Below are 19435 nucleotides of genomic sequence, written 5' to 3' on the forward strand. Positions count from 1 at the left end.
TGAACCCAACCTTAGGGTCGAGCCGTCTTCGACCAGGGTCAAAGACTGAACCAAAAGTAAAACCAGTTTGGTACAGTTTTTATCTACAACACATACGTTATCAAATGATTAGAACATCATGTCGCGTAGGGTTCACCTTAAATTAATCCCAAAAAGAAAAAAGAAAAAAAACGACATCAAACAAATTCAACCTTGCATGGAGAGATGTTGTCTATGAGAGAGCATTGTTTAATCATAGAAATAAACATGAAATACACAAACCAACCCCTTGACATAGAAGAAACAAACAAACATGGCTTAAGGATATTTATTTACATCCTAAATAAACATAGTATATATGTATAACCATCATATAAAGAAGTATGATTACATGACTTCCAACCTATACAAATCAAACAAAGGGAAGTAGTGTAATACCCCCCGTATTTCTAACCCGAGATCCGTATTCCAGGTCCGAGAACCCGAAGGTCTAGTCGGGTGAACTTGTGGAGTATCCGGATTGAAGCCCATGATCCATACCCAGGACCCATGGATCTGGATCCTATGTCTGAAAAGCCTGCCTTGGCTGGTGTGGGAAATTCTGGAAGTCATGTGTCGTTCAGAGATGTCCGGAATGAAGGTAAGATCTCCCCCATCTCTTATTTAGGGCTAGGTTGACCTTGGGTATCAACCCCCTAGTATAAGCACCCTTGTATGGCAAATTACATGGGGGCGGTTACTAGTGGCGGTCGCTTAACCTAAGCGACCGGCCCAAGCGACCGCCCGGTATGTTTTCGGGGATTTTGCCCTATTTTGCCCCCAGACTTCTATAAAAGGTAAACTCCGTCTCATTAACGATTACTTTATTCGTTATTTCTTATTTGGGAGTTAAGACGGCTGCGGGGAAGATCCGAAAGAGTCTCTGGAATACTGACAGTGGTTTGGAGGATCAGTTCTCTTCTTCTCTGACTTTCTGGTGTGAGGTATTGAACTAACCCTTCGTTCTCTACTCTCTTATCTCCGTTAGTTTAATTTTATCCTTTTTCCTCGTCACTGTGATTACCCCTTGGTTATTCTTTACCTTTTTTTTTTTATTTTATCTGCGTGAGATGGAATAACCATAAACAGAACCCTGCTTCTGTGAGATGGAAAATCCAATAAAGGAGAGGGTTAGGGATAATCCACTGATGATAGGGGATTGTTTTCTCTTACCCTTTTGGCTTAGGGAGTGTTTAATTCGAGACTTAGGATGAGATTACTCGAAAACCGGATTGAAATCGAGTAATCGAAGCCCGAGTTTCGGATTGAAGCTCATCTGTTTTGGGGCGGTCACTAGTGGCGGTCGCTTAACCTAAGCGACCGGCACAAGCGACCGGCCGTAAATGATGACCAAATAGATTTCGGTTTTGATTCAATTTGGTTTATGTAACTTATATATTCTAATAACCCCGTGTTTAGGTGACTACTTGTTTAAAAGAAAAGTCTACTAATAATTCTTTGGATTCCATTTTACGGACGTTTCAAGTATATGCAATGTAAGGACAGTCTATCTTATCTATTTATGTATACTCCAACATGTTGATTTAGTAATTGCTATTCTTAATCTGTACCAATATATACTGCTGTAGTTTCATATATAATGCTGTCATACTACTGCTGTTTACTTTGATTTCATGTTTACTTTGTGGTTTGTGATTGTTATGAGATGGTGGTAGTTGGTATATGATTATGATAGTTGGGGTATTCCTTTTGGGATATCTTAGCCGATGTTATCGGGAGGTTGTGGAATGGGACACAAGCCTGTTGATGCCTTCAAAGCACTATCATGATTGATTGATGACATTGTTAGGATGAGTCTAGATTGCATGGCTAGGTACCCCACATGCTACTACCCTTTCGGTAGGGGAATTGAAACCGAGTGACCCGTGATGACAAGTGATGTGACTTGGTGGTCCACTGTTGGTCATGAAATGGTAGGGTTGCATATGTTAGGGTTGGGCTCATGGATGTCCAAGGACCGGACCGGGTGTCGGGAGGAATCATGAGAGCATCCGCCCCAATGATATGTGGATGACCATAGGGTTATGGAGTAGAGTCCAACAGAGGTAGCCATCCGTGAGGATTCTTACTCCTAGGTTGCAAAGGATCTTGAACCGAGTTGGTCGGTGCCATAGGGGATGTATCTGGATTTCATGTAGACATGTAACCATTATGACCTTGCATTGGATTAGAAACCTAGACATGCGCCAAGTACTCATTACCAATGGTCGTGGTGAGAGAGTGTGGACTTAACCCCTAACCATGGTCTCAGGAGCGGTGTGGACTTTCCCTTTTTCCCCGGATCCCTACAGAGGTAACCAGTCCTTGCCGGATCGAGTGATGAGACTTACCCAGAGGAGGGCTGGTGTTTATCTTAAAGCATGTCGGCTATTAGAGACTTGCATAGTTAGAAATCATAGCATCATTCATGTTTTTGCATTCATTCATATTACTGATGTATCATGGTATTTTTGGATGATGGATGAGATATATGATTGTTTCTTACTGAGTTCTTTAGAACTCATTCCTTTATTCTTTGTATGTTTTTAGCTTATACAGAGGAGGGAATTGTATCTGAAGATGGGTTGGTTCCCTATGAAGGAACCATCCCGTTTGAAGAAGACGTGGCACCGCCAGCGGGAGATGGAAATAGCATGTGCGGGAGTTCCTGCGGTTGCATGGAGTGCGCTTATCGCACCGGTTGATGGTCTGACTGGAGAAGAATTGGAGGACCCCTCGCCTCATTAAACTGGAATCTAAGTTCATTAACTTAGAGAAACAAACTGGAAAGAAACTGATTTAAACACTTTTATTCCGCTGCCCTCATTTTTGACTTATTCATTATTCTTTATTTTCTTTCCTTTGTTATTGGAGCATTTTGGGCTTCTGTAATTCATTTAATTTAGTTATTGGATATTCTTGCTCATGATTATCTGTATTTGTCTTAAATATTGTTGATAGACTAAAACCTTAGATCTTGTGACGGATCGCACCCACGGGTTGTCGGGCGGGTAACCGAGACCGACGGGTGGGGTGTGACAAGTAGCAACCCCTGGAATTAAGTTTAGAACTCGACCAGTTGAAGATGAGTACGGAAAAAGATGGGAGGCTGCACGTAACTCCATCCGAGAATCCTATCTTTGATCTTTCTTACGCAACAATTAATTTATGCCAAGCACATGACACCCCTATAGCCCTGTAGCCCTATCGGCCATATTTAGCAGTAGTTGGAACAAAACAATGGCAAAAATGTTTATTTTTGGCAACACCTCTAAGAAAACATTAGCGACAATGTATATTCAATTACGCTTTATAAGAAGTGTTGGGAAATGTCATGTCAGCATTGTCTCATTTGCCTCCATTAGTTTTGATAATAACAAAAATGAAATACAGATGTTTATACTGAGTTGTGTATGTCCAGATTAATACGAAAGCAAGTGGATCTAATCCAACTCACTGGATGCTCAAGTCAAAGTCAATACTAAGCCAAGTTGGACAAAGAGTTTAAATCAAGATGAGCATGAAGAGTACACAAGAAGATTCAAGAAAATAAAGTCAAACTCAAGCAAGAAGAATTAGCAAACTAGGACCTAGGGTACCTCCATGCACAATTGTATGTAATTACACTCATTAGCATCAAATTCATATGCATCATGTTATTGGATTGACCTATGACATGCTAGGGGTGTGTTTGTGGACATAGGGTTGGTTATGACAACAAAATACCCTTCAACTCTCTAGTTGTGCTTTTGTGTTGCCGTCCATCTGGCACCAAATAGTCGTTTGTCTAGTCACAAAAAGCTCAGACTGAATTTCTGTTTAGACCAATGGTCACAGTAGACCAGACAAAAATTCCATATAATTAGATGGAATTCTATCTAGTTAAAATATGCCTAACATCTACTTGGATAGAGCTCCTTTTGAATCAAACAGTGATCCATCTGGATTAAAATTTCACAAAAATTTATATTTGTGGGAGGTTAGGCCAAGCAATTCATTGTCATATTTATAAGCCCAACCAACCCCATTTGAGAGCTTCTACCTTGCATATTGAGTGATTGCTATCTAACTACTCTTAAGCTCTCAAATTTGTCAAGATTGACTCACTATTGTCTTTCATCCTCTCACAACCTTGAAGAACATACTAAGGTGTTTAAGCAAACTCATTGGAGCCAAGTTTGAGGTGATTGAAGATTATTGAACTTTTATTGGTAGTGTATATCTTTTTCCTTAAGCATACATTTCATACTGAATCATTCACATAAGGGGTAAAGTGTTAGACCCCTTGTTAGGTAATATCACCTCATCTCTTGTATCTTGTTTGTTTAATTATATTAAAGGCTGATTAGAATTGATTAAAGGTGCTCTTGCCTTATGATAAACAAGATTTGTAAAAGTTGTTATTGCCTTATCTATAACAAAGATTGTAAATGATGCTCTTGCCCTAATTGAACATAGACTGTAAGAGTTTGATATCTACTCCCTGTATTGAAAGAGAATCACTAGTGAAATATTCACTTGAGGCTAAAAGAGGATTGGGCATAGATTTGTAAAATCGAACCATTATAAAATTATTTTATTGTGGTTGATTGCAATTGTTTGCTTTCATTTAACTTCACAATTAATATTGTATTTGCAATTAAACCGAAAAACTAGGCAAATCCACTAGTTGTAACCTAGTCACCCCCTATAGGTTGCACTAACAAAAAGCACTAGGGAAAATGAATATTTAGTAACACTTCTTAAAACCCATGAAGACAAGTGTATAAGGAAGCTACATTTTTAGCGACGCTTTTTGAAAAGCATCGAGAAACATTTATATTTAGCGACACTTATACAAAGCATTGGGGAAAATGTATATTGATGAAAGTCCTTAAAAAGTGGGGAGGGGGGAATCCACTGTAAACTTAGTGATGACAAAGCAGTGTGGATTGTTGCGCTTGACAGTAAGTTTTCCATGCGCTTTGCTCTCTCTTTTATTCATGAAACTTAGCCTTCTGTGGGTTGGCATAAGGTGGTGTGGGTTAAGAGAAGTCATTGACGCTATTCATTCATTGTCTGGTTGGTGATTTTGAAGAGGTTGTTGACACGAGATTGTCTGGTGGCTTGGAATTTGCAAGTCGATATCACTTATTTGCTCTATAAGTGTGGCCCAAAAGACCATTCTCACGTCTTCTTCCAGTGTGGTTACTAAAAAGCTGTGTGGATGGATATCTTGACTCTTAACATAATAACAACCTTCCCCTTGACTGGATGCATGAGGTTGATTGGATCACTCATGCCTTTCTTGGCAAGTCCCTGTCTTCTTTGGTGAAATGCTTCAACTTTAATGCAATGGTGTATGCCATTTGGTAAAAGAAGAATAACAGGGTTTACAACAAAGCTGAGAAGTCAGTAGACCACTTACTAATTTAATCATTGGTCATACTCAACTTCGATTTACTGACGAGTTGGGTGTTGTTGAAGATGATAGGAATAATAGACTTTCGGTGTAATTCCACGATAGTGCGCTACTGGAAACATCCTCCCTAAGGTTGGGTCATTATGAACATAGATGGTTCAATGAGGGGTAGCTATGAGGTTATGGGGTAATTGGCTAGAACAATCTAGGGAAAGCACTTCTTGCAATCACATGAAGCATCTTTGAAGACAACGTGTTGGTTTGTGAGCTTATTGCTTTTTTTTTTTGGTATGAAACTAAAAAGCTTCATTCATGAACTTGAAATAAAATACAGACACAACAAAGAAAAGAAAGAAATACATAAAAACACAAGGTTCGATCCAAACCAAGGAATGAAAATTGACCAAATGTCATACATGCATTAGACAAGGTCATCCTGGCTAAGGAATGGGTCGAGCCCAAGCCCTTAGAATAGTGGTTGTAACAACCACAGCAACAATTAAGCACAAGCGCCCAAAGAGGCGACACGCCATAAAAGCGGACATAGACACGCCACAATGATGGAAATACATGCCACAAGGGCAAATAGATAACACACCACAAGGGAAAAAATAACAGCGACGACGAAGACACATTGACGGCAACTAGCAACACGAGACTCTCGCAGCAGCAAAGCTTCTAGATCCCGGGAGACACTTTCAACTCCGGCGTAAAACCTTCAAATCTGCGGAATGCACTACTGAATCTCGCATCTTCCTGGATTTTTTTTTCTTCTAATAATCTGGACCTTCCATCGATTGGGGAAAAAAAGAGAACAGAGAGAGATGGAGAGAATGAGAAACTTATATATATCAATTTTTTTCTTCTTTTTTCTAACTGAAACTTCACGGAATAGAGGGAGAGAGGGAGGCGAGGGAGCATAACAGGGGTGGAGGTGGAGAATTGAAACAGAGAGGCGGAGAGAGGGAGAGATGAGGCGAGGGATAAGAAATAGGGATGGAAAAAAAATTAGAGAAATCAAACAGAGAGGCAGAGAGAGGGAGAGAGGAGGCGAGGGAGCAGCACGGATGGAGGTGGAGGTGGAGAGTAGAGGCTCTCCACCTCAAAGCACAACGCTGTTTCGTTTCTTCAGAACGACACTCCCTAGGGTTTCTTCGTAGAGCTTTCACGGGGACTCAATTCTCAGCTTATTGCTATTCAACGTGGTCTTTAGGTAGTCCTTGAGAAGTGTCTAGATTGGTATTAATGTTTTTTAGTTCGGAGCTTTTGATGAGACTGGTCATGGGCAACGCCATGCTTTGTGGTGTGCCTGGGTTATCATTGAAGACATTGTTAGCATGTGTGGTCAACTTCGGTGTTTTCCAATTGCACACCAGGTGCATGAGACCAACTGCTGCATGGATTTTCTTGCTTCTGGTGGGCAGGAGCTTTCTTTTGATCTTTTGCCAACTGAACTCGTGGCCATGGTGCCACAAGAAGCCCATGATTGGAGCTTCTTTAGAATGTAATATTACACGTAACTTTCTATTTTTATTATTAATATAATACATCTCACGAGCATAAAAAAAAATGTATTTTTGGTGATGCTTCCAAAGTGTTGGTGATGTTCTACAAAAGTATTGGAAAAAATTTATATATATATATATATATATATATATATTTTTTTATAAATATTATATATATATATATATATATATATATATATATATATATATATATATATATATATATATATATATATATATATATATATATATATTTTTTTTGGTAAACTGGAAAATTCATTTGAAATGAAAACCTCCAGGGAAAAGGGCATCCAGAGACATCAAAGTGCAAGTTCCAGAGGGGGGGGGGGGGATAACAGAAATAAAGGATAGAGTAGAGTGAGAGTTCGCAAGTCTCAACGTTTTTCTTGGAAAGCGCTCATTGTGCATTGTCTATTTTGGTTTCCCCTTCTTCTTGCCACGAGAGTTACCCGAGAGCTCCCTCTCTAGATTGCTTGAATATGAAATTCGAATGAATAAAGCAGTTATTGGCTCAATATAACTACATATTTAGAGCCTAATTAGATCATGCTATAAAGAACTCATGTAACCAGTGCTTGAAGATTAGATCTAAGCATCAAACTCCTATTTTGGAATGGATTATGCTCAACCAACCATTGTGTTGGAATTCATGAAATTAAACATTCTTTATATTCTACAGGCAATGACATTATAGTAGCGGATGAGACAATGAGAGGTTGAGGATTTCCGTAATGAGATATCAATTTGGGTGTTAGAGCATTTTTTTCATTTTATTTTTCCTTTTTAAGTCTAGGGCTCAAAGGTTAGATTTTCTCCAAGGGAGAATGGATTTTGCTGCATTAAATACACAACACTACTGCCATTTGTGAGAATCACTTTAAATGGACCACCACTGAAACCTCACAAAAAAAAAGGACCACCACTTTAAAATCTAAGTCTGTAGGCAGTTCAATGCTATGCATTAATTACACAACACTGAAGCCAAATTAAAGAATATTAGGCGTTCAGAATTGCATCAAACTTTGCAAGCTTGATCTAAACCACTGACCTACGTTTCAGATCCATCAGAGAATTTCTATTTGAGTCTTTTCGATTTTCTGTAAATCTGGTTACAATTCGTTTTTCTCTGTAATTCCGAATTTTTCGAGTTTTCTAATGTTACATATAGTTTGCTCATTGTTTTTGCCCTTTTTGTTAGATGCCCTGATGAATGCGTGCCTCGCAGTGTACCCATAAACGTTGCAAGCCCCAAGCCACCAACCAGTTTTAATGCAACAAAGTGACAAACTTCATCCATCTTAGGACACGTGGCTGACGCACCCACATTATCTGTTCTGGAAAACAGAAAAAGAAAGCAAAATCAACCAGGATCATGAGTGGGAAAGTTGAAAAGTACACATCTGGCTGGGCCAGAGTTGGAAAAAGGTGATATATATTTCATTTCCGGTATTAATTTTATTTTTTGTTTCTTCAGAAAACAAATAAAAAGAGGAAAAAGGAGAGCACCAATGAGGTGCGACAAAATATTTGTTTAGCTAAATTTATTTATCCTTTACTCTCCACAGCCTTCTCTGCCTGCGTTGTTTGTATTCCAATACTCAGATTTAGGTGTTAGTGTGTTTGCTTGCGGTGTGGTGAGGGTTTGCAATGGCAGTTGTGTCCACATCTCTCGTATCTCAACTGTCAGGCCCGAAGTCAGCAATCTCTTCTTCTTCTTCTGCGCCGTCACAGTTCAGTGGATTGCGTCGTTCATCCCTCAACTTGAAGTTGGATCAGTCTCAATGTCTCTCATCTTCCTTTTTTCAACAGGTCGATTCTCATCTTCGTCTATCTGCCGGTCGACGATCTTGCAGAGGTGTTGTTACAATGGCTGCTTCTGGAAAGGTATATTTTTTTTCAACAGGTCGATTCAGTATTGATGGTTGGTGTCCCCTCTCCCAATGTTGGCACAAAATTGAAAAAGCTTAAAGAAAGAAAGCCTTTTTCTCTTAAGGGGGTGGATTTTTTTTTTGGTTTGTTGCCGGGGGAGTGGTGGTTTCTTGAGTGATAATCTCTGGTTGCATTTGTGTCATTAGCCAGGATTGATGCTAGCGGATGGATTTATTTTTCCTGTAATCTTTTTATGCAATTCCTTTCGCTGGAGCTATTTTTTTTTTGTTCTCCCCATTTGTTTCGGATCGTTAGCTGAGGAATTGTTGTTACCGATCTAAACTTGATCGAGAAATCTGTACGAGATCGGCGAGATATTTTCATATGGAAAGTATCTTTTGTTGACCCCAAAAAAAAAAAGTATCTTTTGGAGAGCGGCTTTGCCGGTTCAATAGGCCGTGAGAAATGGGTTGCTGAGGTTATTTTTGAAGTAATGTTATCCTTTTTTATTTTTCTTCTTCTCTTTCTCTCTCTCTCTCTCCCCACCCCCTTTCTGACTGTGCAGTCCAAAGAGACTTGATGTGTGCTTTTTAACTGTGCACTCCCAAGAGGCTTGATTTGTTGTTTCACTTCTGTCTGCACTACCCATCTTACACATATAAATGAAATATATTAATCTTTGCTATAGATATTGTCGGTTCCAATAAAAGGGAGGAATTGGAGGATTCCAATTGAGTTCTGTCTTGAGATTGGACTTCCTTTCAACCTCTGGATGTCTGGATCCAGTCCTGGCGTTGGTTTTAGACCGTGTTGTTGCCTTAAATATTCCAAAATGGAAGTTTGAAGCATAAGAGAATGTGGAACTTTGGCTGGTGGATAAGAACCCAAACTTTGATGTACTCCGAACTTGAAGTAGTTCATCTCTTCAAGTGTATTAAATCCTTTGGAGTTTCATTGAATACCTGTAGATTAGATTTTTTATAACTCTATAGTCTAACACAAATCATGAAAAGAGTTTATCTTTGGGTGGAGTTTTGCTTTCTGAAGTCATAGCCAGTAGAAAGTTTTATCTTTCCCATTTTCTTGTTTTTGTGCCTTTTTTCTGCTTTTGTTTACGTCACAAGGAAAAAAGTGCAATTTACAATGGTGCATGCAGAAAATGCAGAATAACAGCCCTCTCTGCACCCAAAAAACAATGCTTGGAAACAAAAATGAAATACAGAATGTGATTCCTCATCATAAAACATGAGATTGAAAACCTTTAAAATTAGCCATGGCTTCCCAAGTACTTCTTGGAAATTTTTACTACCACCCCAAAAGTCTGGTTGAGCACTGTGTCCTTTTGTTATGATAGCAGCATGTTTTCCTACGTCACAGTTTTCAAATGTATTGCTAGTTGGCTGCACTAGCATGGCCTCAGTTCTTTTTGCCTTCTACCCACCATATCTTGTTGTCGCCTCTCCTCTAGTAGCCAACATCAATTTTTCATGGCCATGGGTGTAATCAATGAGAATGTGTTCAACCTGGTCATTGATGAGTTGAGGCTGCTTGGCTCTAATTCTGGTTGAATCATTGGAGCCTGAGTTTTAATAAACCAGGCAAACTTTGGAGGAACTTTTATTAAACTGTTCAATATGTGAATCTGTGATGTCTGGACATCTTCTGGGTTAGCAACTGTGAAATTTCCCTCATCCTCTCTTTTTCTCAGACATGCACAAAGCAAAGGCACACAAGCTTGAAATGTGCTCACAGAATATTTTGATCTGCTGCAAGTTGTATACCTTTTTTTTTTTGGTGTGATCATGCTGCATGCTGTGAACTCAACTCTGGTCCAAGTGATGAAAAGCTTATTACGTGATGAAATGTCAAAGATTAGGATTCTAGAACCAATGATTTGTTATTGGAACAGATAGCAACAGCCGTTTCATTGGACACGTGTGTCTTTTATTTTCCAATTGATTTACATGTTTCATTAATAGATTGTTCAATTTTCTTTTCAGTGCTTGATCCTTCTTTTTTCTCTTGTGATTGCAGTTTTTCGTGGGTGGTAACTGGAAGTGTGTAAGTATCTTTTTTGGTCTACGCTAAATTTTATATCCATTTTTGTTTAGTTTTTTATTTAGTCAGTATTCTTTGTTGTTGTGTTCAACTTCTAAGTGCTAAGCTTCTTGATGATTGTTTTCTTTGCTTATTGTGCATGTAGTACCATATTGTTTCCTTAGGCACCTAAATAACAACCTACGTGATGCGTGAATGGAAGAGGCATTCGATTCATTGCAGCATGGTAGACATGGTGTTGGTCCATGTAGTAGAAGATATCTCATTTATCCATCTTTTTTTTTCAAGTGTCTACCTTCTATTTTAGCAGGGGAAGTGTCTCCAAACCCAAAATAAAAACGGCATTTTTTTTCGAGAAAAGCTGGTGGCATTTGGTATTTCATGTCAAAATTCTTGACATTTGGGCTGCCTTTCCTGCTTTCTTGGTGCTGAAACTTGTTAAATAAAGTGTTGTACTCTGTCACATGATCAAGTTGGTGGAGATCATCTCCCGAGAGCTTGTTAATTCTGATGTCAGTTCTTCCTCCCCAGAAACACTGCATACAAGTGTTCACAAACAATTTATGACTAAAGAAAATGAGTATGAAGGTCTGATCATGACAGTCCCTCATCTTTAAAACATTTCTATCCTCAACCTTTGTCTACTAGATTTTCCTTCTCAAGGTTGATTCTGCCTGGTCCTCAGAATATGGTTTCATATAAGTTAATTTTATCATCATTATTCTGTGTTCTGGGAAGGTAAAATGTTTAATGCTAGGCCTTTATTACTGGCTTCATGAAATTTGGACGTAAATATTTGCTTGTGCACTTAACTAGAACTTTGGATGGTAATTGTCTTAAACTTTCTGCCCTGGAACTTCTGTGATGTACTTTTTATTTTATTTTTATTTTTTATAGAAAAATGACCCCCCATATTTTTATAATTTTTTTCACTTCCCCGTCCCCCGGGTTCATCTCACTATTTTATCATATCTGAATGTATTTTCCATTTTCTATTTTGTGGTATACCCTTTCACTTCTCATTTGTTTATTCTTATATTTTGGATTTATTCTAAATAAGTGATGGGTATTCTCCGCTTTTATGATCTGGTGGATGCATGAGAATAATTCTTTAGATATCAAAGAAATGCTTTTAGACAGGACTTATCTTATGCCACCTGTTGTGATAATGATTGATGCAAGAAATGCTTTTCCATGTGTTTCTGTCTTTGTATATACTGCATATTATAATAAACTAGAACTACTTTGGTTGTACCAAATGCTTCTTCTCGGCTAATTTCATCTGTTGTATCTTGTGCCTTTGCTTTCTGTAGAATGGGACTAAAGACTCTATCAACAAACTTGTTGCTGACTTGAATAGTGCAACCATGGAGGCTGATGTTGGTGAGAGAACTTTATTTTCTTATATAGCAAATTTTTTTCATTATATAACTGTTTCTATATTTGGATACTTCTGCTAGTGTTATCCTTGGCTCTAAAATATTCAGTTTGTGTTTTTTTTGGCTTTTTTCCAAGAACATGCTTCCATTTTTCATTCTCAATTCACGTTCTTTTCTGGGTTTCCTTTCTTGCATATTCTTACTGCTTAGATAGCTGTTAAAATACGCTTATTGTTTTCTACATATTTTGAAGAATAAAATCTCATAGTTATTCTTTCATTTTCCAAATGCTGCAGATGTTGTTGTATCTCCTCCCTTTGTATACATTGACCAGGTCAAGAACTCATTAACAGATCGCATTGAGATATCTGCTCAAAATTCATGGGTTGGTAAGGGTGGTGCTTTCACAGGAGAAATCAGGTTGTTTGTTTCTCTTAGCTGAACTAAAGAACTATTGTTTTCTCTTCATTTTTAATATCTCTGGCCGCAACTCCCACTTTCTGTGCTGGGAATGCAGACTAGCGCTGAATGGATGATCCCTGGAGCAGTCTACAAACTACTGTTAGTTACAGTGGTGATTTCAGTTTTTAAGGAAACATAGTGGCCCATAGGACTTCTTTTTGCTAGTTGCAAAATTTAAAATTCCTAGTTAGTACCCTAAAGGTGGTAAAGATATAGAAAGTAGGAGGGGAACAAATGATACATAGATGAAGGGTGATTTTCCTGGCTATAATTGAGGGGCAGGGGTTTTTATTGTTTTCTTTCATTTTTGGATACATATGACAATCCAGAGCATTTTTTATGACAAGAACTTTCAGTTTGGTTATACTGGAAAACATGACTTACTGAACCTTTTTACGACTGAAACATTTTAAGCATGCCCGACTCATGCATTTGTGAAATAGAAACCCTTTTGCTGTCTTATCCCTGTGGCATAATTGTGAATGGAATAGCATGGGGTTTAGATTCACACATGATACTACTAATTGGTTTTTGGACATTAGATGCTGCACCTACAAGTTCATTGACAATAACTATTTAATGTTGGTTTCAACTGCCAAAGAATCAATCAAAGAAACTCCATCATTGCAAAAGAGCTGTGTACCAATGTAACATGTAGTAGCTTTGCTACAATGTTCATTCATTCTTCTAAAAGTCCTGTTTATGTGCAAAGTTTGAACTCTTCATATATGTGGTAGTTCTCTGGATGTCAGGAAAATATCATTCGACTATGGTACAAAGTCCAAGACAAAAGATTGAACTGTTTGAGTTTGGATTTATGAATTGGATCGTTAAATTTCATATATCATCAAGAATGCAATTAGTATTCCATCAGTTTTTTGTTGGTTATTATCAAGTGATCCCCCATTGCCTCTTTTTATGAACTTTTCCCCTTGAATCTAATAGCTTCACGTGATTGCTCGACCTGTCCCTTGCTTCTGTAGTGTGGAACAGTTGAAGGATATTGGCTGCAAGTGGGTTATTCTTGGTCATTCTGAGCGGCGACATGTTATCGGTGAAGATGATCAGGTATAAGTTCCTAAACTACTTGCTGGACAAGTATGTTAGTCCTTTTTTGTTGATTCCAAAAAATAAAAAGTTAGTCCTTTTTCCATGCTGGAGTAAATTATAAATATATGGGTTAACCTAGGGTTCCAAGCTATGGGCCAAAGTAGGTGATAAAATATCAAACAAGATGGGCATTGGCAATTTCTTGATTTTCAGAAATATCCAGGAGTCTTCTGGATGAGGCACACAATTTCTGGAGGCATTGTAATCTCTTTCAAATAAGGGGGCCTTCCTGGAATTTCAAAATAGAGTGATGGTAGGGTGAGAAGAAGAAAAGGAAGCAACTCCTGAAAAGAGATGCAAAATTGAAATTGCTGAATACTTCAGGTCTTATTGAATATAGAATAGACTTGGGACTAAAAAATATTATAGCCGGAGCAGTTCTGAAATTTAAGTGGGCTTCGGCACAACAGTAAGGTTGATCCACTCATTCTACTGTGACATATTGGTCATGGGTTCAAGTTGGGAAACAGCCTTTGCATAAGATGGGGGTAGGGGTTGCATACATAATGACCCTCCACAGACCCCCCCCCTTGGAGCCTCATGCTGCGTTCTTTTTAATGATCTGAAATCCAAATGCAGTATTGGATTAAATTATAAGTTTAGGAAATGACCCACTTTTTTGGAATATCAGAAGAGATTGTCCTCATGTGTCATATGTGACAATATGGTGTCTTCTTTACCTCCTGTTTTCACAGAAAAAAATCATGTTAAGCCCAAACCTAAGATTGATCTGTCTCTTTATTAATTCATTCTCAAACAGTTCTGAAACTTCAGGACCAGATTCGCTTAGTTCTACTGAGTGGATCCTATCCAGAAATAATATTTTAATGGGGGTGGAGATGGTCTGATGTATTTATGACAGAATAACTTCTGTATTCAAACAACTTAGAGATGAATATACGGGTAACTGAAATCAGATTCTAGCAGATATCAGAAACCAAGTTTAGCATCAATTCTTTAAGGCTTGGGTACAAAAATTGGGTTATGTTGGTTCAAACAGGCTACTAGTACTGCATATTGTACCTTTAACTTCAGATTATGCTATCAGCTCTAAATTCAGAATTGACTTAAAATGTCCAACCACTTTCAGTTTATAGGGAAGAAGGCTGCATATGCCTTGAGCCAGGGTCTCAAGGTAATGGCTTGCATTGGAGAGAAACTTGAAGAACGAGAAGCTGGGAAAACTTTTGATGTCTGCTTCCAACAGATGAAGGCTTTCGCAGGTTGGCTTTTCTGCTTCTGTCATGTTTGTTTCTTGAGGATCACTTGGATGGATACATCCTAATTTTTTTGGATCAATTTATGGTATCAGATAATATTCCCAGCTGGGATGATGTAGTTATTGCATATGAGCCTGTATGGGCTATTGGGACTGGCAAAGTGGCCACTCCCCTGCAGGCTCAGGAAGTACATGCAGCTGTTCGTGATTGGCTTAAGAAGAATGTCTCAGAAGAAGTTGCTTCTAAGACACGCATCATCTATGGAGGTATTTCATTTTCAACTCCAAAATTTAAGGTTATCAGTGTTACATGTCCTTTATGTGGTCATAGAGTGTAGCTTATCTGTGTTTCTACCAGGTTAACTAAATTTTACATTCTCTTTAATTATTCAGGGCGTTATATTTTTTGTTTCTGTCATGTTATAGCTAAGGTATTTAATGCTGCCAGATAGTATGGTAATAGTTATATTTGACATTTGCATTCTCTATTTGGTTAACTGTAGAAGTGTTCAGAATTTTAGGTTCCAAATTCATTTGACAAACTATGTTAAACATGAGGGAGAAAGCCAGAAAGTTTAAAACTTACCCAAAGAGAGCACATGAAGTAATTAATGGTATCTGGTAAAACATTTATCATTCAGTTAGGTAACAATTGACTTCATCACTTCCACTTATTGGGATTTTGTTTGTGAGTGAAAGTAAAATTCGTGTGTACGGAGACCAAGTTCTGGGGAATTGCTTTGCAATTGGGAGATTATTTCCTGGAACTTCTTATTTATGTCAATTGGACTGGATCACTTTGTGCAAGAGAGCTGTTGTTTGGTTCTAACTAGTAGGCAAGATTGTTTTCTTGAACTGCTGTTATCTAGTTACCCAATGCAGCTGATGCAATTGTAAAAAATGCCTGACTGTTATTATCTGTCAGTGGTGGTCAACTGCCTTTTGAATTTCTTTGTGATGCCGACGCCAATGATGGTTCTTGATCTTTCTCCATACTCACTCTTCAGTGCCGTTATGTTGCAGTACACACTTCTATTGATCTTTATACTCTCCTCTGATAATAGCCCTGATCTTTACTTGTTTGATGATTGATAGTGAGCTGCTAGTTTTTTGCGCAATATTGAGCTTTGGACCACTGACTGTGAGACCTCAAGCACCAGGGCTTGGTGATAAGCTGATGCTATTAGATTCAGTATTTACTGAAAGATTGTTTCTTTTTCTGCCTCTAGATATTTTATGCACTTCAATTCAGTCACTTATTACAGGTTGATTGAACCACACTATGGAAGAAGTTCCATGGTACCTGAATTAAAGTAGTTATCTTCATTTAGTAATATCTTGCATCTAAATTTTGTTAGTGTATTAGTACTGGTCTCTGTCAATACCATTGCAGTGAGTTAATTTAATTTGGAATGGTGAATCCACTTTAGTGTTGGTTGGGCTACCTATGTTCTGGGTTCCCTTAAAACTGATGTTTATGTTTCTTCTGTTTCCTTATTTTTGCAAGGGTCTGTAAATGGGGGCAATTGTGCTGAGCTTGCAAAACAAGATGATATTGATGGTTTTCTTGTAGGTGGTGCTTCCCTGAAGGTACTCTCATGACAGCCTCTTAGTTTAACTCTCTCCCTTCCCCCCCCCCCCTCCCTTGTGTGTGTGTGCGCATGTCGTTACTATGTATGAGAAAGAAAATTTAAAGTTCCAAAGGACAGTATGGACAAGCTGGCCGTGAAATACAAAATCAACTTCAACAGGGGATAAGGGTTCCAATTCTGACCAGATAAACTCATAAGACACATCAAGTGAACCATTATATCCTGTGATGAAAATATGTGGTCTGCTGCTTCTTCCTCTTAATCCTTCAAGACATCCATACGTATTTTCTTCAATTAGGCTGATATCGCCACTTCTTCCATTGCAGGAATACAAATGAAAATTTCATATAGATAATTACACATAACCTAAGATTTCCCCCCTTTGTCTACTTACCTCCAAATGCAGCCTTCACATGAAGACTACCATGTCTTCACTGTAAGCAGCTCCTTGGCTTTATCTTTGGAAAATCCTACTTGTCTGCTACAAAAGGATTTATATGCTGTTCATAGATCAGTTGCACTCGTTATAAGATCCTTTCTTCCCCTGGTAAATTATAATAGTCGGGTTTCTCTTACAATATTGTCATCCTTTTTACATTCTCCCACAATTTCATACAGTTGGTTGATGGTCGGGCCCTTTGAAGAGGATGCATTGAGCAGCTGTGCAAAGCCGTCACCTAACATCCTTACCTCCAGGTGTTATCTTTTCCAAAACCAAACTATATTCCCGTCTCAAAAGCCACCTGCCCCAAAACAGCATCTCCTATTGTCCCATTCTTCTTCTAAATACTTCTGCAAGCACAAGATACCTAAATCCTTTAGAATATGTATTCCCCACCCAAATCACCCAAATAAGAAACGCACTTACATAAAATGAAGATGGAGGTGGGCTGCTTATCTACTTCTCCTATCCGTTGACAGTTACTTCTGTCACTCACTAGGTCAACACAACCATTTATATATGATAGCCTAGTTTTGCAATCCCAAAATCTAATACTAAAACTCCCATCATTCGCACAGAATCTTTCAGCCCAATTGACTCTACACAGATATTATTGATACTCGTAATTAGTTGGATACATTCATCTTGCCATGGTCTGGTTATTTTTCATTCACCAATTTAATGCATGCGCCGGCCTTCTCTAAATAGTGAGTTCAGGGGGGGGGGAAAAAAAAAGTAATATCAAAATTTTCAGGTTCCCAGCCTATTCCAGGAGTACGTTGTCTTTGTTTGTAATGCTAAAGATATTGCATGATCTATAGTTGCAATTTTTGTGCCTAGTCAGTTAAATTTAGTTTGCTTATGAGCCCCCATTCCTGTTAAGTCCTTTCATACTTGAGCATACTCTCTTTTGCAAATATCACATGAAACAGTTCAGCTTGGCAGACTTTCTTGAGTTGGGTTTACCCCAAGTGTGCTGTTGGTTCTCTTTATTTGGATGCCAATAAAAAACAGATTTAATAGTACGCCATTCATTTGCCATTGACTACCTCCTCATAGTGATCGATTTTTAAGAGTGCAGTTTCTCCTTAGATAGCCCAACTGGTGCTGTAATTTTTCTCTGTGTAACACCTAGGATGAAATTTATTAATAAAACTAGGTAATAAGTAGCCATCATAATTCTGCCTTTATTTCAAGCCAGACTTTGTTGTTTATTGCTTCAGGAAGAAACTATTAATATGTCAGAAGACTCGTTCTTTCCATGCTATATGAAAATGTTTATCTGTTCAGTAATTGTTCTGCACTAAAAAACTGCCTTTGCTGCAGGGTCCTGAGTTTGCAACAATCGTCAATTCTGTAACATCCAAGAAAGTGGCTGCTTGATTATTCTTGTAGTTTCAGTGCCAAGAATGTCTAATAACCCCAAGCCATGATCAGCTATATTCAACAGGGCTTTGACTGTTCCCAGTTTTCCCCCTAATGAGAAAAGCAGTCAGCTTTAGCTTTTGTGATATAACCTTTTATCTTTTTGTTGGACATATTTGTGATTTTCTTGGTTGAAGTTGAATTAATAAAAATTATTTAGTGGCATGGCATCCATTATTCTGATACAGTCGAGAGCTGCTGTCATTTTGGTTATGTTTGAAAGCCAACAAAAGAAGAAAAAACATAATAAGGCATACATAGCTAGTGTTTGATTCCTGATTCTATCAGTTGATGGTGGCAATGTGCAGCAGTTGGAAGACTATTGCTCGTTGTTTCATAAATTTTACATCTGAGCAGACCTATGGCAGTAGAAGATGGGTGACAATGCCATCACAAGGGTTGAGTCTCACCAAATGGGGAGCAAAATGAGAAGAAAAGGAGGGGGGGGGGGGGGGTGGAATTGTGTGGATTTGTGGTTGCGCTCTTGACCTGCCTTGTATTAATCTTGGCAAGCGTTAATTTCCCTAGGCTTCATGGGCAACTGCAGGTTTGTCGTTTGGATCATCTGAAACAGCGTCTCTGTACGCATCCACACCTCTAGGGATTTGAACTACATAGTGAGTTCCTTGAGGCTGTGTTTGTTTGAAAAGGTGGGGTGAGAAAAAAAAAATATGAGCCTTACTGTGTAATGGGTCGAGGGAGAAAGAAAAGAAATGAAGAAATTTTATAGAAAAATGTTAAATGCAGGTCTCATTTTTTAGTTTTTCAGATTTTTTTCTTATAAAATTTTACATATTTTGTAGGGTTTTAAAAATGCATGGGATGGAAAAGTTAGAATGTCACCTCACCGGATAAGTTTCTTTAAATATCTTTAGTTTTTCCACGACCATCATCTAAACAAAACATATTTTTTGGATTTAATGGAAAATTTTGT

General features: G+C 38.2%; 1 protein-coding gene across 1 annotated transcript; it reads left to right on the plus strand.

Annotated features, from left to right (window-relative positions):
* The first annotated feature begins 8483 nt into the window (after window positions 1-8483).
* TIM (triosephosphate isomerase) lies at window positions 8484-18686 on the plus strand. The gene is made up of 9 exons (XM_089155173.1): window positions 8484-8829; window positions 10849-10875; window positions 12186-12255; window positions 12548-12671; window positions 13697-13781; window positions 14914-15046; window positions 15136-15309; window positions 16550-16632; window positions 18403-18686. The coding sequence occupies exons 1-9, from the start codon at window positions 8593-8595 to the stop codon at window positions 18457-18459; spliced, it is 990 nt and encodes a 329-aa protein (XP_089011299.1). The 5' UTR covers window positions 8484-8592; the 3' UTR covers window positions 18460-18686.
* Window positions 18687-19435: the final 749 nt, after the last annotated feature.

This window comes from Hakea prostrata, chromosome 5 (genome assembly GCF_041222555.1).
Source record: "Hakea prostrata isolate BN-2017 chromosome 5, UWA_Hpros_2, whole genome shotgun sequence".
NCBI classification, from domain to species: domain Eukaryota; kingdom Viridiplantae; phylum Streptophyta; class Magnoliopsida; order Proteales; family Proteaceae; genus Hakea; species Hakea prostrata.

Coding starts and splice junctions, on each gene's coding strand:
- TIM (XM_089155173.1), top strand. CDS start 8,593: ATGGCAGTTGTGTCCACATCTCTCGTATCTCAACTGTCAGGCCCGAAG. Junction 13,782..14,913: donor TTATCGGTGAAGATGATCAG/GTATAAGTTCCT, acceptor AACCACTTTCAG/TTTATAGGGAAGAAGGCTGC. Junction 16,633..18,402: donor TAGGTGGTGCTTCCCTGAAG/GTACTCTCATGA, acceptor CCTTTGCTGCAG/GGTCCTGAGTTTGCAACAAT.